The sequence below is a fragment of the Notamacropus eugenii genome, chromosome 2, assembly GCF_028372415.1.
Source record: "Notamacropus eugenii isolate mMacEug1 chromosome 2, mMacEug1.pri_v2, whole genome shotgun sequence".
Taxonomy (NCBI): Eukaryota; Metazoa; Chordata; class Mammalia; order Diprotodontia; family Macropodidae; genus Notamacropus; species Notamacropus eugenii.
In genome coordinates, this window is record NC_092873.1 from 214080410 (window position 1) to 214104664 (window position 24255).

Sequence of the window (24255 nt, forward strand, 5' to 3'; positions counted from 1 at the left end):
ATTGTTTCACCAGTGAAGCATCTGATTAGAGATTTAATAAAGATCCATCCACACACCACCATAATTTAAACCCAGGATTTAACTGCATTATCCAGATCCTCTTGTACATGGCAGCTCTCACTTGATGAGTGCAATTGCAAATTTTGTTTTAAGGGAGATTAAAATAGATTTACAAAGTCGATTGGGTATCACAAAGACAAAGTAGTTAATAGTTTCCTATTTTGGCAGTAACACTTACAGTTACCTGTTAGTTTCCATTATTTATCCGCTATAACCTTGACTAATCTGAGAACAGTGTTTCATTAACCACTGCTTCCGCCTCATGTTATTTCCTGCTTCAGGGCAGACTGGTTACAGAAGTCAAACCTGCAGGGTTCATGACATCGTTTGCCTCAGTGGGGAAAGCTTCTTTCAGAGTTCTCATTGTCTGTGGGAACTGCCTAAATCACTGATTCTCACACTTTTTGTCTTGGACCCATTTGGTAGTCTGGAGAAACCCATGAACCCTTTCTCAGAATAACATTTTTAATGCCTAGAATAAAATGCAATAGAATTAACAAAGAAAATGAATTATATTGAAATGGTTCTCTCTCCAAAATAGTGGTAGTGGCTCTTTTTCAAGTTCTCTAATTCCACCAGGATAAGAACATCTGAGTCCTGATGATTTTTATAAAGCCCCTGCCCTTTTCCAGTGAGGGATAGGATGATTAAATAGTGCCTTTTCCGCAGACAAGCAGTGGCCCTTAGGTCAGGATCCCCTAGCTTCCTGTTTCATAGAAAACACCGTACATATACTCCACTAGATATCCGGGGCACGTGGTCAACCACCTTTTTATAGGCTTAAGCATCCAAGTGGCCTGGCTTGGGAAGGTACAGGTACTCTCTAGGACACATACCATAAATGTTTTGTAAAACACTAGTGTCACCTTTGTCTTTTTTATTATTATAGTGGAGAAGTTCATAATTACCTTTCCATTTAAAGTTGCAATCTACAAAACTTTGAGGTAGCAGCAGCATCAAAATAACCTCCTGGTGATATTCCTTCAGGCTACACATTATCCCCTAATTCCTCATTCTTACCTGACTTTTTCAATCATCCCCTTTTCAAAGAGAATAGTGAATCTGTGTCATTGCAAAGAGAGTTTGGAGCAGTTTAATCAAATTCTGCCCTCTCATGGATTCATTCACTGCAGGCAAGAATCTATTACAGAATTTGCAGGGATGACCTTAGCAGGGTGAAAAGGTATACGTATTATTGGGGCTATTTTCCTTGTTGAAGGAGATATTTCAAATACGTGAATAGATACCGCGCCACCCCACCCCAATTCTCTTTGTACTATGGGCTGCTGAGACATTATGCTCCTAAGACTTTTCCATCTGTGCTATTTTTTGCAGTTAGCCACAGTGTCTAGGGGAAGGTGCTGTATATTCATCCCAAATGGAGTTCATTAGTGCAGATGAATAACATTTCCACCCACTGCTCTTTGAATATCAGTGTGGATTGTTGCCACAGTGTTGTCTTTTTATAGCCAGCCCCTAAAGAAGCCCATCCAGTCCTGGGGGGGGGGGGGGGGGCAGAGCGGAGAAGAGTGGGGATGCATTTCCATAAAGAGTGACTTAAAAGCAGTTTTTAAAACACTTAAAGCATTTTACCTGCTGTTGCACAGCTTTTCTCTTTGGCCTATCTTAACAAAAGAAAAAAAAGAGGAAGAGAGGGAGGGAGGGATAGAAACGCAGGGAAGAAAATTTTCCTTTTCAAAGAGAAATTCCCCAGGTTCTGATGAGTCACAACTGATCCACGCTATACGGGAAAGAATGAATTGGCCTTCAGGTATTGCTGAATCCTGCTCTTTGGACACCTTTGCTGAGTCAGCATGTAGTCAGCAGTTAGGGCCAATAGTAATGAAGGAGGACAGGACTGGACCATAGATGTGTTGGTCAAAGTGCAAGCTTTCTAATAAGAGTCGCCATTGCATAATAGCCTCTCATGAGTTACGAAGGAAGGGAATGGGGACCTTTTTCATCCCAGTGGTCTCTGGTTATCTGTGGGAGTGAGGGCTGGGAGAACAGGGCATATCCAGCTAGTTATTTGTCTTATGCATCTATGGAAAGAGCCCCGTAGAATGCAGATGGCTCAATGGTGAGCCTAGTTACAGTGAGTTATGGCTAAGAATGTGCTGGGTTGCCTAGCAACAAACCATTAAGGGTTTGAATAGACCAACTTACAAGTTTAATTTACTAACTTCAAAGTCTAAATACACCATGACTTTCTAAAGGACCTGACTTTTGTTTAACAAGGAAAGAAAAAATAGTGGAAGAAAAAAATGCGAAACATTTGTTTTCTCTTTAGAAATCTTATGTAATAATAGTAATAGCTGGCATTTATATGTTTCCTTAAAGCTCATAAAGCAATTTATATACATTATCCCATGATCCCATGGCTTAGGCGCATATATTGACATTTTATTGGGTAGTGAATTTCAAATGAACATACCTTCTGAAGACAAAGTTCATTTTAATGAAGCTGGCCTACTGCAGAAGAGATTAGAAGGGGATTCTGTCCTCTGTATGCCTTGGTGGCAGCTGAAACATCACCACTTTCTCGGGGCACATCTGTCCAAGGCAGGTCAGGGCTCTTGCTTGCAAAACCTGATAGCTTGGGAGGGGAAATGGGCAAGCACTGCTCAGGCCTTGGCCAATTGCAACTGGCATGTCCCTAAGCACGAGTCTATCCTAAGAGAGTAGGAAAGAGATTACATTAGCTAAAGGTTGGGTTGCTGGCATCTACTTTGATGATGTAGGAGAGATACGCACTCCACAACTCCCGCTTTCTCCCTATGTACCACTCACTGCTCTGCCCCCACCCCCACTCCACCCAGGCATGGTCAAGAGAGCATTTTACGTCTGGAATATATCCCTGTGCCTCTTGGGTTATTTCTACCTAAAATAATGAAGTTTCTAACAATGTGTGTTACTGGAATGCATCACCATCATCAGTAGGTTTATTACTGTACCAGGAAGATGAATTCCCACCCTAAAAGCAATACTTTTCTTTTAAGGATAATTTTTAAAAAATCAATTGCCAATCAGTAAGTATTGATCAAGTACCTACTGGTTACTCAGAACTGGGTTAGATGATGACAAAAGATGTAAGAGAAATAGAAGACATTTTCTCTGCCCATATACCACTTATAGTCTAATCAGCGACACAAAACATATACTCCTGAAACAATTAGGAAACAAGAGCCTCTTTGTTCAGTAGCAAAATTCATAGTTCCACCACTGATCATTACCTTGGTGTTTCACAGGGACCCTGTGCTGCAGATACAGAACCAGCTCTTTTGATAGGGAGCAAGCAGTTTGGACTTTCAAGAAACAGCCATATTGCAATTGCTTTTGATGACACCAAAGTTAAAAACAGGTATGTCTGATTCTGATATCTAAGAATTATAAAACCAGATAAGCCCTAAAAAGGTAGGGCAACAGGGTCTTTTCCCCAGGGTACTAAAATCTAGATAGAGCTAACACCACTAACATTCCTGCAACTAGAAACAACTGAATTAGCAACTGAGTTTATCTAGTTCCCTAGTTAGCAAGAATAATTAGTTAAAATAAGTAGCTACCAGATGGTTACTACACTGTAGGTGAGCCACCCCTTTCCCTGATGCAACGTGCTTAACTCTGACCTGAGATCTCTACCCATTTCCACAATGTGGCGTTTTCTACATGTCCCTCTTCTTTCACCCATCCTTACTGAATTTGTATTGAAAGTTGATTTGAAAGCACTTTTCAGTGCCATTCACTCACAATGTTTTGTGAAGCTTGTTTTTCTCCTAATTCTCATTTTATGGGGCTCTACTAACAAGCGATCCATGGAAGCACTGAGTATTTATATTCATACCAGTTAAATAAACATAAGGACTCCCCATAACCCACAGCAAAGTAGTATAGAGTTAAATATGCTGGGTCTTTGATACATCATTTTTTGACATAGTAAGTCCTTAAAATCCTTGGTGCCCAAAGTCAATGTACTACAACTTCCCCATCTGTAGGAGTTCCATAATGTGATTTCCTGCCTGCCCCCACTTTATTTATTGTTTTTATCTTTTTAAAAAGTTTATTGATATACTTATCTTTTATACTACAGTTATTTCAGAAAATGAACTGCTTCACAAAACCCTTTGTATCAGGGAAACAAAAAGTTAAGAAAAGCAAGCTATATAGTGACTCTGACCGACAGTATGCAATATTCTGCCATTGTAGTTCCCTCTCTCTATTAAGAGGAGCCTCCTCCAGTTCATTTTAAAAAGAAAAAGGGGATCCTTGCTTCATTCTCTGATTGGAAGAAAAAAAAAGATCTTTGAAAATTAGCAACTGAACTCCGGTCTTCTAATGATAACTTCAAAACTTGCAACATTCCCCCTGACTTTGAAAATTCTTACATTTGCAGCCTCACCATTGAATTTGAAATACGAACGGAAGCTGAATCAGGCTTGATGTTTTACATGGCTCGGATCAACCATGCTGATTTTGCTACAGTCCAACTGAAAAACGGCATGCCCTACTTCAGCTATGATCTCGGGAGCGGTAACACAAGTACCATGCTGGCCACCAAAATCAACGATGGTCAATGGCACAAGGTATCAGGGCAGAGATATGCAGTTATGCCTTGCTTAGTTGAAGCCATGTATCATTTTTACCCTTCCAGGCATTATCCCTAACACCAGGGGAGAAGGGGGAGGGTGTTGGCAAAGTGCAAGAGAGAGGTTCAGGGAATGGAGTTTGCTGCCCTCTCCCAGGAAGCTGTAAGTCTCTCTTTGTGTGATCTGGGGAAGTACTTCCTGACCCATCCTAAAGTCTTAGCTGCCTTGTCTGTAGGTTGGAACTCTTTACGCTTTAGATGACTATAGTTTCTAAAGAAATTGTTTGGAATAACTTCTAAAAGCCCAACCCTATACCCTAAAACCAATATAATTGTAGGTATAGAAAATACTTTACAATCAGAAAATACTTTACAATCTTAGTATCCTGATTTTGCTTGATTTGTGTTGATGTGGCTGATAGAACCTGCTGATTCACTGAGTGATTTTTATAAAAAGAAAAATAAAGGATGGTTAGAGAATCTCTCTGCTGGGAAAGGCTCAGAAAATGCTAACTGTAAAGTTCTCCACACCTGTGTCAGCCTAGAAAGATAAAGCTTTCCTAGCCCTCCCTACTTCCAACCAGTCCCACAAATTGTCAAAAACCATTTTTTAAACTTTCAATGCAGTGTATCACTTGATGTCAGATTCATCTAAATGTGACATCCATCCTATGCAAAAGGACCACAGAACCTTACAGATAAAAATTTAAAGTGAAGTCAAGCCTGTCCTGGAAATCAGAAATGGATTCTTTGTACTTACTGACACAATTGATCATCAAGTAGCATTCAATATTTATTGTTCTCTCCAGTTAAATATAATACTTTTAGATATAATAGGCTATTGAGATGAGGAGGTTAAAAAAAGACTTAATAATGATATAAAGGAATTTTTTTTTATTTTTTGCGGGGGGAGTAGTTAGGTACTCACATTCCAAACTAGAAATCTGTATTTTAAGGTCTTTCCTGACCTAAATCTTTATCTGACTCTGTTTTGACCAGCATGTGCTAATCTTTTTCAAATTCTAGATGGGAGTGTCCCACCTATCTCATAATAGGCTATAATTCCATGGGCAGAGAATAATATTGTGGAATATGCAAAAAAGTTTGAAAACCATTGCAACATAAACTTAGACCAACATTTCATTGCCTCATAGTATCCTTTTCCTCTATTCATACACCAGGTTTCTTATGCAAAAAAAACACTCTTCATTCCTTGTGCTTTTCCACTACTCAAGAAACGTATTCACCTCATTTGCACAGCGTAACAATCTGTCATATTCTTCCCATATCAATCCATCTGATTCTGCTGCTACAGAAATGCTCGAACAGCTTTAGAGGCACTGCTGTTAGTTAATTGTGTAAAGGAGGTGGCTTATTAAGTCATGCAGCATTTCTGAAATTATGTTGGTTTGGTCTAACTTAATTGACCCTTGCTCAATTGAACTAAGGCACTTTTTAAACTTTACATTAGTGAAAGGTTTTTGTTTTTGTTGTTTAGGATATATAAATCCCTATCAGCACAGGAAGTTTATAGGGGTTCATGATAAATTTTCTACCTTTTTTCCCCAAATAACTCAACAACTGCTGTTTCCTCATACCATTTTCTATCTCAGCTGTTAGAAGTACAGACTTGCTAGGAATGCAAACTCAGCAATCTCAGCTCCCGTTCTTTAACCTGAATGAAACTTGACCTACAAAATCTCTTTAAATTCATGAGAACTAGAAGTTCCTGATTCTTATCTCTTTATACATATGGAATCTGTCCAGTCTTGGTTATTATGACTACTAGATGTAACATGTTTCTTTACAAAAATAGATTAAGATCTTCCGGACCAAGCAAGAAGGAACCTTACTTGTAGATGGTGCATCTAACAGGACAACCAGCCCCAAGAAAGCCGATATCCTGGATGTTGTGGGGATGCTATATGTTGGAGGGCTGCCCATCAACTATACAACAAGAAGAATTGGTCCAGTAAGAACTTAAAATATCATTGTGTCTTCAGAGAGTTATTTGGACATCAATAGCAATAAACTAGACCTTTTCTCAATTTTTTGAAAACCTATTTAAGAATACCAGATATAATGGTCCTATGGAGAGACTCAAAAAAAATTCTCTAAGGATGGCGAAGGAGGGGCAACCACTTGTGCGCATAGTGCAAGGCTTAGAGGCAGGAAGACCTGAATTCAAATTCTGCCTCAGATACTTACTAGCTCTGTAACCCTGGGCAAGCCACTTAACCATTGTTTGCCTCAGTTACCTTATCAGTAAAATGGAGATAATAATAGCACCTACCACTCGGTGTTGTTATAAGGATCAAATGAGATAATATTTGTAAAGAACTTAGTACAGTGCCCAACACATAGTAAGCTCTATCTAAATGCTCTCTATCATTATCATATTAGCTTTGGGAAAAGATTCTGGAGGTGTAATTTTTGGAGCATCTATAGTAGGTCTTAAATTTAGAGTTAAAATCATTTGATTTTATAGATGAATAGAGGCCAAGAATGGTTAAGTGACTAGTCCAAGGTCACAAAGGTAGCTCCTTGCAGAGCTGGAACTAGAAACCAACTACCCCAAATTCCAATCCAATGGATTTTTTCCCCACTTCATCATGCTCTCACATTTGTATTAATAGAGATATCCCTGTACACAAGTAGGTTCAGATCCTGCCTTTGACATATACTGCTTTTGAAATTCTAGGCAGGACATTCAATATCTTGATGCCCCCACATTTAGCATTTTCGTGCTCAAAAAGAAACATTTGCAGGAATATTGAGGAACAGTTGCAGATCTTCATTGGAACCAGATAAAATCACAGTTCTAGAAACAAAAAGAAAAGTAAAACTTGTTAACCCATGTTTACCTACTAGTTATGTAGTCTTTAGCAGAATATTGAACTACTCTAAATCTCAGTTTTATTTTCTATAAAATGGAGACAGTGGTACTTTCTCTATTGGTAACAATGTGGTGCGGTGGAGGAAAAAATCCTGAATTAAAAGTCCTTGGTCCAGCGTTCAAATTATGGCCCTGATATTTGCTAGCCAGATTCAGGTTGCCATCTCTTCATTTATAAAAAAGAGCACATCAGCATTAGATGGTACCTACAGCCCCTTCAGCTCTATCATTCTTCCTTATAGTGTTCTGAGGACGCTTAAACAGAATGATATGTGTAAAAGCAACTTGTAAATATAATAGTACTATGCAAAAATAAGGTATTATTATGCAGATAAAAGTGCTAATTAGGAACTTTATCTATAAATGTATGGGGACATTTTGAGTTCTCCCTGAAAACATTAGTGCTAATTTCCTTCCAATGAAGTTACTATCTATTGGATGCCTTATCTTTGGCCATCAACAATGAGTCAAAATCTTTGTTACCAGTTCAGAAAAGTGGTTAAAAAGAGATTGACTTGAATTATTATTTCATCAACCAATGGGGAAAAGTTATTTGAAAAGAGTCTAGAGGCCTAAACCATAAATAATTTCTAGAAAGCTCTACACAGTTACACAAATAAAGCAAAAAAGTTTTAAGATTTGGAAAACTTTATTCTTAATGTAATTTACGGTATGTACCCTATAATAGATCATTACCAGTAGTAGACATATGGGCCCTATGAGTGAATCTTTAACAAATCAGTGCTCTCATGGGACCGCTCACAATAAGGACCATTAAGTATATGATCAACTAATCAAAAGCATTTATTAAGCACTTACTATATGCCAGGCACTATGCAAAGTACTCTACAAATAAAAAAAGTGAAAGACTCTTTCTCCTCAGAGAGATCACATTCTTACACATGCCATTCAAGATGCAGACTACTTTGGTAACAGTTACCCAAGTGCTCTCAAACCCTTAAACCTTGAGGCTTACACTAGGCCATTCTTTAGAATTATTCCAGCAGTAATCCATTAAGTATTTCCTTTAAAAAGTTCCTCACTCTTAATAATGTCTCTTGGTGAAGGTGAAGGCTTATAAACACCTTAAATATTTGCTTTGAAATTTAGGTTGTCTACAGTATCGATGGCTGCATGAAGAACCTTAAAATGGCAGAGGCTCCTGCAGACCTTGAAAATCCAACCTCCAGCTTCAATGTTGGCACATGTTATGTAAATGCTCAAAAAGGAACATATTTTGATGGAACAGGTTTTGCCAAAGCAGGTGAGGCTAATGGGTTCTTTCATGTTGAATATTAAATACACATACATATACCTTACATACATATATGAATAACATACATAATATATGCTTGTTATATATAAGGAATATATAGTATACTTATCGTAAATGTTATATGTAATATATTAATAAGTGTATGCTATTTAAATGTATGGTGTATAACATTATATGTATCTGCCAGTAAAGTCAACATTTGAAAAATGTGATAATCAGATCATTAAGATGTGCTCTCATAACCACTTACTAAATCACTATTAAAATACCATCACCTCCCCCAACCCCATGCTTAGACTAGCACTCCCAACCTACCCATACTTCCTTTTTCAAAAACCAATACTTTCCTCCAAGAAGCACTTTTTTCCTGATCTCTCTCCAGTCATATCCCAAGGAGAAATTCTCTCTCTTTCCAATTTCTTAGAATACTTTTCCAAGCTCTCCTTTCTTTGCCCCTTAGTAACTTGTACAGCATAGGTGTTGTGTCTAGTAGAATATGGAGGGCAGGGAATGTTTATGTTTTTGTCCTTGTATCCTTAGCCACTAGTACAATGTGACATACAGTAGACACTTAATACATGCTCACTGAATTGAATTGGCTCCCCTCTCTAGGAATCAGGCAGTTCATCCCTTTTCTTAAGGAGTACTACAGTTTAATTTTTCATCTTTGTTTTCCAAACACCTAACCCAGTGACTTATAGATTAATGCTTTCTAAATTGAATTATATTAAGAGAACATAGGTCTTAGATTCAGAAAATCTGAATTCAAGTCTAGTCTCTGACAAATATGAGTTGTTTGAACAAGTTGGAGTTGGAAAGTACCAAAACAATCATTTAGTCCTACTCAAGTTGAAAGGGAAACAATCTCTTTGTCCTTCAGTTTCCTCAACTATAAAGTGAAAATATAATTACAGGTGTTACTTACATTATCATCATGATCTCAAAAGAGAAATTTCTGGAATGATCAAAGCTAATGATTCTTGACTATATTTTAGTACTTATTATTTGCAGTCATCATTATTAAAGATTTGACCACATCACTCCCATGGTTCTAAAATCATCAATAATTCCTCAATAAAATAAATGCTACTTAGCCTGGCATCTAAGACTCTTGATAATCTGCCTCTAATCCACTTTGCCAATTTTCTTTCGCACTATTCCACTTCCTCTTAGAGCCAAACTGAACTGGAAGCTGTTTCCCAACTTTATCTCACATCCTCTTTTCTTTGTGTTTTCAGGGGACATCCCCCATAACTCCCTCCTATTTTGTGCCTGCTGGAACACTTCTCTTCCTTTGGTTACCACTGCTACCATGAAGCCTTTCCTGTTCACTCCAATTAAACATGTTTTCTCCCCAAATTTTCTGAAAACACTTTGGAATTCTCATTTGTCCCTCTCACATCCTACAGTGTGTCATACTTTTCTGCACGTGCATGCCATGACTTTATTAGAGTATATGTTCCTTGAGGCAGAGACCATGTCATTTTAAGTCTTTGTACTGCCAGTATCTAGTTTCCATAGCACCTTACATATAGTGGACATTTGATTAATGTTTGTTGTTTCTTTCACCCGAATGATAGACTAATTTTTTAAATGTAATATACAAAGTTGTCGAGGTAGATATCTTTGTGCTCATAATTTTTTTTTCCTTTTCTTTCAACAGTTGGAGCCTACAAAGTAGGATTGGACCTTCTTGTGGAGTTTGAATTTCGTACAACTAGAACCACTGGTGTTCTCCTGGGAATCAGCAGCCAAAAAATGGATGGCATGGGCATTGAACTGGTAGATGAAAAAGTGAGTGGCACCAGTCACATCATTCCTGCATATATTAATGGCCATGAAAATGCTTTAGAAATTCTATCTTTGGTCTCTTTATGGCTAAGCCTAATTACGTTGTCATTTGCCTATATGTTTACATTCTCCACATTTTTTTTGAGGTTAAAGGTATTTATTTCCCTGCAATAGACCTACTGTGCACAGTGGGGATTAGCACTTATGCATAACACCCCCCAGGGTGTTACTGGCTGAAGAATGTGATTCCTTACTCTGTCTCAGGTAAGGTACAAAAGCAGTGATTCATGTAAAATAAGGAGTGAGCTAACTGATATCTACTTACTAGCTGTGTAACCCTGGGGAAGTCACAGCTCTGTTTGCCTCACTTTCTTCATTTGTAAAAATGAACTGGAGAAGAAAATGGCAAACCCCTCCATCATCTTAGCCAAGAAAACCTCAAATAGGGTCACAAAGAGCCAGATGTGACCGAAACAACTGAACAACAAATGACAGCCCACAGTCTCCCAATGCCTATGTAGAAAGGAAGGAAAGGTAGGCTTCTCTCAAGAGCTTTCAAACAGAAATATAATTAAACCCAAACCAGTTATCCAAAACATGTAGGTTCCAACTGAAAAACACACTACTGAAATCTTATTGCAGCAAATATCTTTAAAAGAACACCATAAAACAAGAGTGATGGGAAAAGTGAAATCCTGAATAACCCTGATTTCAAAGTCAATGGACTGTAATAATGAGATGTTGGCCACTGTGAAAAATCTTTTATCAGATCATGTGTCCTGATTTTTGACTCAGAGACAAGGTTGTACAGATAATAAGCCCATCACCCTACTGAAGTAGGAGGCCCATAGGACTTTATGACTTAGTGATGAAGACCTGAGTTCAAATTCTCCCTCAGACATATACTAGCTGTGTGACCTGTGGGCAAGTAATTTAAACTCTTCTCAGTCTTTGTTTCCTCTTTTTCAAAATGAAGGGTTTGGGCTAGTTAGTCTTTAGAGTTGCTCTCAGCTCTAAATCTGTACTAGGCATTAGGGAAGGTACAAAGTTAAGATACCATTCATGGAGCTTATAGTGTCAGGGGAGATAAGAAACAAATAACTTTAGTACATAACATTCATGTTACATGCACTAGAAAGCTATAAAATAAAGGCCTGTGTGAGCTCTGAGGAGGAAAATATCAACCAGGGGGGATCAGGGAAGGCTTCATGGAGGAGAAGGCTTTTAAAGAGGGCTATAAAAATAGAGTAGAATTTAACTGTGTAGGAGCCAAACTGGGGCAGCTAGCTGGCACAGTGGCTAGAGTGCCAGGTCTGGAGTGAGGAAGACTCATCTTCATAAGTTCAAATCCAGCCTCAGGCACTTACTAGCTGTGTGATCCTGGGTAAGTCACTTAACCCTGTTTGCTTCAATTTTGTCATCTGTAAAATGAGCTGGAGAAAGAAATGACAAAATACTCCAGTATCTTTGCAAAGGAAACCCCAAATGGGGTCACAAAGAGTCAGAAATGATTGAAAAACAACAAAAGGAGTCATATTTTCCTACCTTCTCATTCACACTCTCATACAAATGAGAGGTAATTTCAGAGAGAAGTTATTTGGATAGGAGGAGAGTAGGAAAGGCTTCCTAAAGAATGAGCTGAGTCCTGAAAGAAGCTGGAACAATTAAAAGGTAGAGGAACTAAGGAAGAAAAGCATTCCAGGTATGGGGGAGAGACAATGCAGAGACAACGTGGAATTAAGAGTAAAAGGATTGGCAAGTTATGAAGGGGCCAAGTGGCTAATGGCTTTCAATGTCACAAAGAAGAGGCAGTTAACTGGTGCAGTGAATAGAGAGCACCAGCCCTCCTAAAGGAGGACCTGAGTTCAAATCTGACAACAACTTTCACTTTTGTCTTTGTAGCCCCCAGTGCTTAGCAAGGTGCCTGATACATGTAGATATATAATAAATATTTGGTGAATTTAATTAAACAGCCAAAAAGGGAAATGGAAGGAATTCCATGACTATCAATCTGCCTTGAAGGTGAATTTTCTTTTACATACTGTCTCCCCCAATTAGAGTATAGCCTCTTGAGAGCCACCACTCTATTTCTCATTTTACTTGGGTTGCCAGCTCTTATCACATTGCTTTGCATGTAGTAACTGCTTAATCAATGCTTTTTTTCACTTGTTTATTCATTCTAAGAATAGGAAATAGTGTAAAGGAAGGTACGAAGGGGAGAGGGCACAAGGCATATCCAGGAGACAGAGCATAGACTAGTTTGACTACAATATGCGAATGTGTGGAGCAGAGTGATATGAGATCTGCCTAGAAGACAAAGGTGGCACCAGATTGAAAAGGACCTGGACTGTTAATTAGGGGAGTCTAAACTTGAATGAGGAGGAAGCCATGGGAAGTCTCTCAGAGCACAGCGAGGCCATAATTATATCTGGTCATAAGAATTCTCACAATGGTGTCAAGAATGGATTGGAAATGGAAGACAGAGTGAGTGGAAAGACTTGTGTAACAATCTGGGCAGGTGGTGATAAAGCTACCGACCCAACGCCTTCACATAATAGCAGTAAGAATGAAACGGTGAGAAGAGGCATGGAAGATTTTGCTGTGGGGTAATCAACAAGAATTGGTCATTCAAAACATTCTGTCCCTCTTCATTTCTGCCTCCAGGCTTCCCTGGCTTCCTCCAAGTTTCAACTAAAATTCTACCTTCCACAAGATACCTTTCCCAAGTCCCCTAAATGCTAGTGCCTTTTCTTTGAGACTCACATACATACACACATACATGTGTGTATGCATATATGTATGTGTGCATACATGTATATTGCGTCCATACATAGATACATGTGCATATCTACCTATATACGTGTGTGCATATATACTCATACATAATATGGGCATATATGTGCGTATATGTGTATGTGTGTGTACATATGTGTGCATGTACTCGTATATGCGTATACACACACAGATATACAGAACATATAGTTATTTCAACATTGTCTCCCTAGTTAGATTTTCTTGAGCACAGGAGCTGTTGTGTTTCTTTGGTTAGTTTGATTTGGTGGGATTTGTGTTTTGGCTTTTGCCTTTCTTTGTATCTCCAGCACTTAGCACAGTGCCTAGCACATAGTAGGTACTTAACAAATACTTAATGGCTTGAGTAGGTGGTTGGTGTATGTGAGAGGCCTTGAGATTGTCTCCAATTTTAATGGTAGAGGGATACAAGGAAGAAAGGAAATAGGAAGAAATTTCATAATTATTTTATGTGTCAGGTAGGGATTACTTTTCAATAATGCTTTCTGTGAACATTGCAACCAACCAGATATAATATGAGATATAAATAAAACTTCCTAATACTTAAAAAGTAGTGAAGAGTAAAGAGGATGCCTCAAGAGATAGTGGGTTCAGGGGCAGCTAGAGCATAAAGCAGTGTTCCTGGAGCTAGGAGGACCTGAGTTCCAGTCAGACTTCAGACACTTGACACTTAGTAGCAAGTCACAACACTGACGAGAGAGAAGAGGAGGAGGAGGAGGAGGAGGAGGAGTCTTGGAGAAAAAGTTGGATGTTCTTTCATCAGGAAGACGGTTGAGGGAATACTGCTTGAATACTAGTTGGACTTGGTCCCTGAGGTACATTCCAACTCTTGGGTTTTGTGAAAATCTACTGAAAGCCCCAAAGCTGCAGTAAATAGCAACACAGCATAGAAAAAGAACCAGGCATTCAGAGGAGGAATCCAATTTTAAAATATTTAAGGGCTGCTATGTGCAGCACTCAGTTGGGTTCAGGGGGACCAAAGATATAGGTGCAGTTCTCAAGGAGCTCAGTGTTTGGCAGAGTGGAAAGAGGAGCTAGAATTAGAGGACCTGAATTCAAATATCACCACTGATCCTTACTGTGTGACCTGTGCCCCAGTTTCCTCATCTGGAAAATGGGGGGTTGGACTAGATGACATCTGAGTTCCCATCCATCTCTGGATAAAGGATTCCAATCAGAAAGCACATAAATGCAGGTATGGCACCCACTGCCTCTTTCTGTTGGACTCAGAACACTTGCTAAATCACTACTGACTAAGCTGCTCCCAGATGTACATAACTAGTTCAAATAGCTTTAGCTAGAGACAGATCCCCCAAATTATTTTTTTAAAAAATCAATAACCTGTGCAATCTAAGGATGCTGTCTTCATACATCTTTGTTGTTGAGTTATTTTCCCCAGACATATCCTGTTGCCTCTGTCCTATCCAATATTACTGTTAAGCCTTTCTAGTATATTTTCATTTGGAGCTTAATTATATCCCTTTCTTCACCATCCTGAGAAAGGGAAAAAAATCCCCTCAAATACACTTGATTTTCAAAACCTGCTCATATTATTGAACACATATTTCTATCAGTTAGACAAAAACTACAAATCTGTATACTTGAAATGTCTATATACTATGCTTTTCAGTAGCTAAGCTGCTGTCTGGTCAAGGCCCCTGAGCATCTATGATGAGAATCTGTGCTTGAAATGAAACTCCTTATGTCATTCTGAACCACCTGTATAAAATGAGGCATCTGAGGGAAAGAGAGGGAGCAAGTGGAAAACATGAACAAGACTCAAAGAATAAATCCTAGGAAGCTTTTCACTGATGAATCAAATTAGTGAATCGCTGTGAACCGCACTACCTTTAGGACAAGACTGGAAGCATTTTAAAGAGGTCTAGCAAGTATTTAGAAAGCTGAGAAGGCCTTCAGCAAAATATTTTGATCTGTGCTTTCCAGTCTAAAGAGAGAAAGGGGCTAAGAACTTTAGAACTACTGCCTGCCTACTAATACTTATTATCTGGCTCCTAAATGGATTTCAAATGTTCAAATGACAGAATTCCTATTGCCAGCTTAACATAACTTGACTCTTACTCCCCCTCCCACAAACACACCCACATACACACATAATGCTTAGAGGCAAAATGGTGATTTGTAACCCATGCTGATCATATTAATATTTTAGTTCCTGTCAAGTTTGTTTTGATATAACTTAACTGTGTTTACTTGAATCTATTTTTTCCATCAGTTGGTGTTGTTAATGTATCAGATTTAGGACTGCGATGACATTACTCTGTTTGATTTTTCCAACCCCAGCTCATGTTCCATGTGGATAATGGTGCAGGCCGGTTCACTGCTGTTTATGATGCTGGTGTCCCTGGAGCCTTGTGTGACGGGGAGTGGCATAAGGTGACTGCAAACAAAATCAAACACCGAATAGAGTTGACAGTGGATGGGAACCAGGTGGAGGCTCAAAGTCCAAACACTGCATCTACGTCAGCTGATACAAATGACCCTGTCTTTGTTGGAGGATACCCAGGTGAGTTCAGAAAACAGCAATCAACAATAACTCACATTTATAAAGTGTCATAAGGTCTGACAAAACTAACTAGGATTTGTTGCTTCCAGTTCTTACACAGATGTTGTATTTGTGGATTGTAAAATGTTGAAAATATTGAAATTTAATATCAGATTCTCTAGAAAATGTGTCCTAGTACCTTTCAGGCCAAATTCTATAACTCCTTCCATAAAATTCCCAATGATTTAAGTGAGTAAATGTCTTACGTAAAACATATGGGTTGAGTTTCATTGGTGGGAAGCTTGAGGATACAGGAAATGAATTTGGCTCATAACAGATGAAACATCTAACCTACATTATGTTCCAAGCAGTTGTTCTCTCTGCTGTATTTTTGATTAACATGCTAAGGGAGTCATAAAAATCAGTTATGACATTACTTCCGGAGATACTAGAAATCATTGGGTTAAACATAGCTGACTTTCCCCTTAGGTTGTTAAAGAGCTCATATTTATATTAGCAAAAAAATCTGCATTTAAAAACCCTGGCCAGCACATTAAAAATAGTATATGAACCACACAGTTACGTCAAGTGCCCATAAACAAGACTGACCAAGTTGGTTCAAAATAAGCCAAGTGCATATGATAGTAATAAATACAGTAATAATTTTTAAAACACCAAGGACTGCTTTTCATCATTGCAGTATGAGAGAAATAGATCCACATTTACATATAACCTTTCTCCTCACATGAAGAAAGGCAAAATAATCACAACCATATTTTAATAATGCGGGAAATATTGGATAGATTGGGGTCCTCCCTAGTTTCTATTTCCATGGTTGTTTCTGACTTTTAATGGTATTCAACTCTCTGTCACTCAGGTAAAATCAAAGCCATTGTGAATGACAGCAGAACCTTACCTGTTCATTACCATATTCAATGAGAGATGAGGCTAAATGGGAGTTAAACTAAATTTTAGACCCACTCATAGGAGTTCCTCCTTTATAAAGAAAGCAGTTTTTGCAGCATTTTAATTCCTTTGGATGACCTAGGAAATGTTTTCTCATGGTGTAAAAAGACTTATAGGGTTTCTCTTATAGAACTTCTCTATAAGAGGATAACTCTTAGTTATCTGTTTTTAGATTCCTTATTGTCTACTTCAGCAAATAAATGACTTCCTTTAAAATTCAAATTTTGTAGTTTTTCACAGCTAAAAATTAATCAATTTCAACCTCAATTCTTGAACTGATATTTCTTAAAAGTTAGGGTGGGAAGAAAATGTCTCATGAGCTTAAAATAAGTTTGTGGTTTTCTTTCTACAGTTTAAAACACTGATATCAAAATCCTTAGCCAAGTAAGTCTTTCAAGTTGAACTGCAGAGCTAATAAATTAACACCATGTAACCGGGAGTCTCCTCTGACAGTAAACCCTTTGTCTTTTGTCTTTCAGATGGCCTCAATCAGTTTGGCCTCACAATCAATATCCCATTCAGAGGATGCATCCGCTCACTGAAATTCACCAAAGGCACTGCCAAACCTCTGGAAATCAACTTTGCAAAAGCCTTGGAGCTAAAGGGTGTTCAGCCTGTATCTTGCCCTGCCAACTAATAGAAAGAGCTTTAAATCCCAAGTTGGGTTTTTGGAAACAAATGTATTAAGTAAAACAAATATGCTTTACCTATATATATGAATAAAAGTTGGTGCAGCAAAATTGAATTCTCTCCATGAACTCTTCAAGTAGTATCCCTTTAGGGGAGCTCTCAGACAAGTTTTAGATTAATTTCTCTTGCAGCCCATTAATATTGAAACAAGTTCATCTGACCTAATAAAATGGTGAGATTTTCAACATGCCTAAAAGTGCATTTAGGGAATAGGAATCTGACTGCAATTTATGAAAGCGGCATTCCTTGGCCTGCTTCTAATTAATATTTTTATTATCATTTTCCATGTGCGTCCACTTTGGCCTCCATTATATCATCCCACTAAAAACAAAAGAGGTTATTCTTTTCTTTGTGCACTTGGAAGGAAATCAGCACAACCTTCTTCCCCTTCCTAGTGTCAGTGTTATCATTATTTCTTAGATCTGGGTTCATTACCAGAGACTTTGGATAGAGTTACAATTAGATGAATTTTTCATGTTGAAAGTAGATATAGATGGCATTCAGAACAGGGGATTTAATTATTTGACTCCCTTATTTGATGAGATGTATAGATTTCTGGGAGTACCCCAGAACCAAACCCTCTAAATGTGTAATTAAGTAAACATATGATACTTTAACATTTGGGGATTTTTTAAAGAAAGGCTTGAGCTTATATTACACAATGATCAAAAAGCAGTAGTCTTCCTCTGAAGGCAATATAGTGTAGTAGCTAAAGAATTGTCTTAAGAACCAGGAAGATCTGGGTTTGAATCCTGCTTCAAGACATCTGACCTCAACAGAGCCCTTTGCTGAGAAGGTACTGACTTGCACTGCTGGAAGGAGTTTCTTCATGGCCTGTGTTCACAGTATCAATGAAATTTCAGATTCAGTCCCTATCTTTCTTTTGAAAAGAAAAACTAATACTGTAATTGAGTATTACAAAGATAGAGATATTAAACCAGAAATTTTTATAGCATATGGTCAGGAGGTATTTTAAGATCCACTTTCACCTCAAAAAAAAACCCCTCAATTTCTAAGGTTTTATGGTTTTATAATATTCAACTTGTCTAAGAACAGACTGTTCAGGTAAGGATTACAACACCTCAGTTGCATTCTCAAAAGGAACAGATGTATTACATGCTCACAAAATGGCCCAAGGGCTTCTCTCAAATGAAAGTTTAAGGTAAGAAAAACAAATCACTGACTTTTTAATCAAAGATTCACCAACCTGTCAATACAACCATTGTGACAAGGTGGGTTTTCCTAAGCAAGACACACAGAACACCAGAGCATGAAGATATTCTTCCCCAACAAGTGCCTCCTATGTGCCAGGCACTTTGTTAAAGGCTGGGGATACAAAGGAGGGCAGCTAGGTGATACAATGGATAGAGTGCCAGGCCTAGAGTCAGGAAGACTCATTTTCCTGAATTCAAATCTGGCCTCAGACACTAGCTGTGTAACCCTGGGGAAGTCTCTTAATGCTCCTTTGCCTCAGTTCCTTCTCTGTAAAATGAGCTGAAGGAAAGGGCAGACTGCCCCAGTATCTTTGCCAAGAAAACCCCTAATGGGGTCACAGAGTCGGATACAACCAAAAAATCTACTGAAATAATAACTGATACAGAAAAAGACAAAAGGCAATCCCTGTTCTTATGGAAGTCACAATCTAATGGAGGAGAAAATACACAACTATATACAAAACAATGGCATGCACAGGGTAAAGTAGAGGGAATCTTAGAGGGGAGGAGTTACAGTTGAGGAGACCAGGGAAATGGTCTTCTTGTAGAAGGCAGGAGACTTGGCTGAGACTTGAAAGAAACCAAGGAAGCAAGGAGGCTGAGATGAGGGAGAGAATCCCAGGCATGGGAAACGCTCATCTGTGAAATATTCTGTCTTGTGTGAGGAACAAGGAGGGTGGAGTCCCAGGATCATAGAGGGGAGGAAGGCTTAAGAAGACTAGAAAGGTAGGCTAGGTGATGAAGGATTTTATAAAGCACAGCAGAAGATCTCATAGTAGATCCTGGAAGCAACAGGGAGTCAAGTTTATCAAGTAGACGAGTGACATGGTCAGATCCGCCTTTAAGAAAGATCAGTTTGATAGCTGAGTGTTGGATGAACAGGAGTGGAGAGAGATTTATGGCAGGCAGGACAACCATCAGACTATGGCAGTAGTCTAGGTATGTGGTGATGAGGGCCTTTACCAGGGTGATTGAAGTATCAAAGGAAAGAAGGAGGTATATATGAGAGATGTTATACCTATTCTATGGACTCCTTGGAGGAAACCTAGATTTATTTAAATATTTTATTGAGTCTTTGGCTCAAAGTTGTGAGGAATGGGCTTGCTCTATGTATGTGGGATTCCCTCCTCCCCAAACTCCCTGACCCCTAACGTTCTCATCCCAACTTAGGCAAGAAGGCTAGCCACTAGTTTCCCCTTCAGGAATTCTAGGGATAACTGGAAAGAAGGGGGATTTCTAAGACTATTACTCATGAGACCCTATCCAGTGTGCTCCCCCACATCAAATGTCATCAACTGGCTTTTGGCGGTAACTAGGTGGTACAGTAGATAAAGTGCTGGGCCTAGAATCTGGCTGACCTGAGTTCAAATCCAGCCTCTGACACAACTACCTATGTGACCTTGGGCAGTCTGTCTGCCTCCATTTCTTTATCTGTAAAATAGAGATAATAACACTACCTATCTCCCAAGGTTGTGGTGAAGATCAGATAAGATAATATTTGTAAAGCACTTAGCTCGGTGCCTGGTACATAGTAGGCACTTAATAAAATCCCTGTTCCCTTCACTTTTACAATAGGATATTTACTGAGAAGGTAAATACTAAGAATGCACTCTCTTCTTGCATATACCAAGTCTCTATGTAGAGTAGGCTTAAGCTGAAAACAAAAATAGTTTTATTTGCAGAAGACAGGTGGGGCCAAAGGGTATCACCTGGCTCTTGGATCTGTTTGCTCTTTGTGGAATCCCTACCAAGTTCACTTCTGGGTGTGACATTAGCCACTCCCTTGCTCAGCTAGGTTGGCTCTTTCCAGGTCTTGGCATCTTGGCTTGACCGGTCAATCTATGGCTGGGCTGAGTCAAGCAGGCCCCTTGTCTGCTGCCTTTGCTCCTCCCTGCACTCTACTGCTACTACTGGCTGTTTTTCTTGACTTCCAACTCCAAGTTGCCAAGGAATTCTCTGATGGTTCTTTCAAGATTCTGAAGCCCAGAAGTCATAACCTGGTCACTTCTATCCTCCAAATACTAATTTACCTGAGATCAGAAAACAATAAATGTAAAATAAACAGAGATACAATGTGCTAAGAGATACAAAGCAGATGAGTAGGATCAAAAACACTTCCTCTACTGGGCAGCTCCCAGCAGTTTTCTATTTTCTAAAACTACCAGGAAAACAAGCAAGATTTTCTGCTCAAAACTTGGGTGTCTACTTTAAGTTCCAGCTTTTCAGATAAGTTAAATATTCTCTATCACCCTATTACCAGTTACTCTGGTAGAAATAGGCTTACTATGCCTCCGTAAACTAGGCAAGGAACATTGTACATGTTCTGCATATCCCACCAGAAACAGCACGAACCATACATGTTCTAAAGACTGAACCCTCACTCTTTAGTCCCCATCCCTCCCCCTGCATTTTACATGTTTAGCTTGAATCCTCATTCACATCTAAGTAACAGGAAATTATATTCATTAAGCCACATTCCCCCCACATCCCCTCAAATCTGGCTTCTTTTCTCCTGTTTCCCTCTGTATGAGTTAGTTTTAGCCTCATTATACAGTCACTAAGATGCATTAGCGTTGCCCCTGCTCCTGTCGAAGGGCAAAATTTACCTTCTCTCAGATGCTATTTGTGCACGAGTGCATGATGAGGTACTGCTTTTTTCTTAGTTCAGTCTTCATTGCTCCCATTTCCTCCCTTATTTGGTCCAGTCCAAGTAACCAGTCATCAATCCTTAGAATATAGCCACATCTCTTGCTAAACAAGGGTTAGAGTGACAACGGAAGGGTAACTCCTCCAGAAGAAAGCCATAGGCCATGAGGCACACTATCAGACTTTGTGTCCTTGCATCTGAGCCTGATCACCCCAGTCTTTAATCAGTTTAGTCCCTGGACCCCTATAACAGAAAGAACCTTTAAGATCATTCTAGTGCAAAACTCTATTTTACAGATGAGAAAACCAATGGCTCAAGAGGAGAAATAACTTACTTCAAGGTCATACAAGTTAACAGGAGGGATAAAACTCAAATGTAGCTAATAAATGTGCATTTCTTCAATCATTTCATCTTTCTACTAAATCTTGCCTCTAAAAGTTATTCTGAGAAAAAACTTAAATTATCTCGTGTCCTATATTATCACCATTTTACAGATGAAGAAACTGAGGCTTGGAGCATCAGAGTCATGACTCAATCCAAGTCTCCTAGATCCAGTTCTCTGCCTTTTAGTAGTCAGAAATTGATGAAAATAAGAAAGTTGCCCAAAAAGAACTGATTCTGTGTAAGAGGCCACAGTCAGACCAATAACAACACAAATCTGATTTGTATCACTGTGTATTATGTTAAAGATGTAATATCTTACAAATTTAATCTGTACATTTGATATATAGGTATAGAGATGTTTTTCAAAATATACGTATATACATACCTCCATATATTACACATAATCTCCTTAAAGTATTATATGGTTCACTTAGAGGAGCTATAGCTTCAGTTTAGTACTTTTCTATTATTATTATAAATTCAAAAATATGCTACCTTCCTAATTTTAAAAATAAAGTCAAGAAAGACAAAAGGGGATTGAAGGAGAGAGATAAAAGAATTAGAAGGGAAAGATGGAAGAGAAAGGCAAAGAAGAGAGAAAAATTGGAAATTGAGCATTGGATCTTTAAGAACCAGAATGTTTATTAAGGATTACAAATAATTTATAAAAGAACATGGCTACACAAACTCCCCTGAAATTCTAGATGTTTTGATACTATATAACCTTGAATTTTTTCTCCACCAGCAGTCTTTCAGATGAGTCTTCCTTTTCCTATTTCCACTGAGTACACCCAATATAAGCCAGAACCAAAAGATTGTCAGCAGTAAAATGTTTACATTTTTTACCTAAGATGGCATTCCCAGTATCACTAATTATACATTTCATGTGGAAAATTGTCTTAAGAAATGTGTTGCTTAAGAAACAAAAATGAAAAGAAAAATCTTCAGAGAGAAATAATCTCAGTGAACAGGTTATGACTTTTTCCACTCATTTGTTTTTGTCAAGTACTTTCTCCCTGTAGTCTAAACTCAGAGCTTCTAGCCACAGCAAGGAAAAAGAAATCCTCAATCTTCACTTAGTTGACAATGTTATTGCTAGAAACAGGGACATGTGACCTGTATATCATTGGTTCATCCCATCACTTAGAGTAAAGATGAAAAGTAATAAAAACTAGGTAAGTGAAAAGAGACCTAAGACAGTCCAGGTTGTGATGTGTTGCTTAGGGGAAATGGAATGAAGTTCATTATTCTTTTTGACCTTCTCTAGCTAGGCCATCCATTGCTGTATACAGAAAAGAGAGGAACATGAAAAGGGGAGGTTAGAAACAATTTCCTCACCATGGCATCACTCAGCTGCTTTTCTGTTGGAGGAAGTGGAACCCTAGGGATATTTACCTAGTCAAGGAGGAATGAAAAGGACTAAGAACCCAAAATGGGTTTCTGATGATAAGTTAGATAGCAGTTGAATTCACAGACTTGGAGAAGACAGTAGGAAAAGAAAATATAGGCAAACAGAAGACTTAATAGAAGAGCAGACCTGATTTTTAACTTGGGCAAATTCTATTTCCTGGTGCAATCTGATTGAGAAGAGCTTCATAGTTATTGACTGAGAGAGCTGACTGAAGAGCAAATTATAGAGAGGGTTCAATATTAACTAACAGAGGTGATGGAGGAGACTTTGTAACTCTTGATGTAGAAGAGAGGCTTACTATTCATAACATCCCTATGGATGGAGGACAGATTAGCAGGTAGATCTAAGGAAAGAACCTCTGTAAAAAACTATGACCATTCTCTGTAGGCAAGAAACTTATTAACTTCAAATACTCCCAGTGAAAAGTACATGTGGCTTACGTAGTTCTTTGACAGTTATACCCCTAGTCTATGTGGGAATTTTCCTAAAAATGGTATTCCCACTGAATGTGGATCTTGAAGACAGTTGAGGACCAGAGGGACCCACAATATGCCATCCAGGAGGAAGCAGCATAGCTGTCAAAAAGCAAATTTTAGGAGGGAGCAGTAGAATGTCATCAGAAAACACCAACAGCTTCACAGTGTTCTTAAGCCATGAGCTGCCATTCATGAGCACTGGTCATGTGTTCCCTATATATGGATGCCTGAAACATGATCCCTACACAAGTCCTTTCTTCCCACTGAGATGTTGTATATCTGTGTGAGAAAGTGCACTCAAAGTTTAGTGCAGAATGTTCTGCTATTAATATTTCATCAAATTTCTTTGTTGTGAGCTAAGTCTATCCTCCAGCGAACTAGTTATCAGGAAAACATCACTGAGGTCTCGCAGAGAGGATTTTGACCCACAGAATAGAGAAGAACTAAGGTAGCTAATTAGGAGCCCATGCATAAAGTTGGCATAATGTGCTGCATAAGAACCCTTATGATAATTTGCTGATTTATATTATATTTTGGTCTGTTTAAAC

At 38.5% G+C, this 24255-nt stretch overlaps 1 protein-coding gene across 2 annotated transcripts in view; it reads left to right on the plus strand.

Annotated features, from left to right (window-relative positions):
* Positions 1–17630, plus strand: part of LAMA2 (laminin subunit alpha 2) — a 795715-nt gene extending 778085 nt beyond the window's left edge. For both annotated transcript variants that reach the window (XM_072637652.1, XM_072637653.1), the window contains 7 exons: positions 3309–3421; positions 4451–4640; positions 6459–6614; positions 8649–8802; positions 10478–10608; positions 15718–15940; positions 17365–17630. In XM_072637652.1, the coding sequence (XP_072493753.1) occupies positions 3309–3421; positions 4451–4640; positions 6459–6614; positions 8649–8802; positions 10478–10608; positions 15718–15940; positions 17365–17522 (1125 nt within the window). In that variant the 3' untranslated portion in view covers positions 17523–17630. The remainder of the gene's footprint in view (positions 1–3308; positions 3422–4450; positions 4641–6458; positions 6615–8648; positions 8803–10477; positions 10609–15717; positions 15941–17364) is intronic.
* Positions 17631–24255: the final 6625 nt, after the last annotated feature.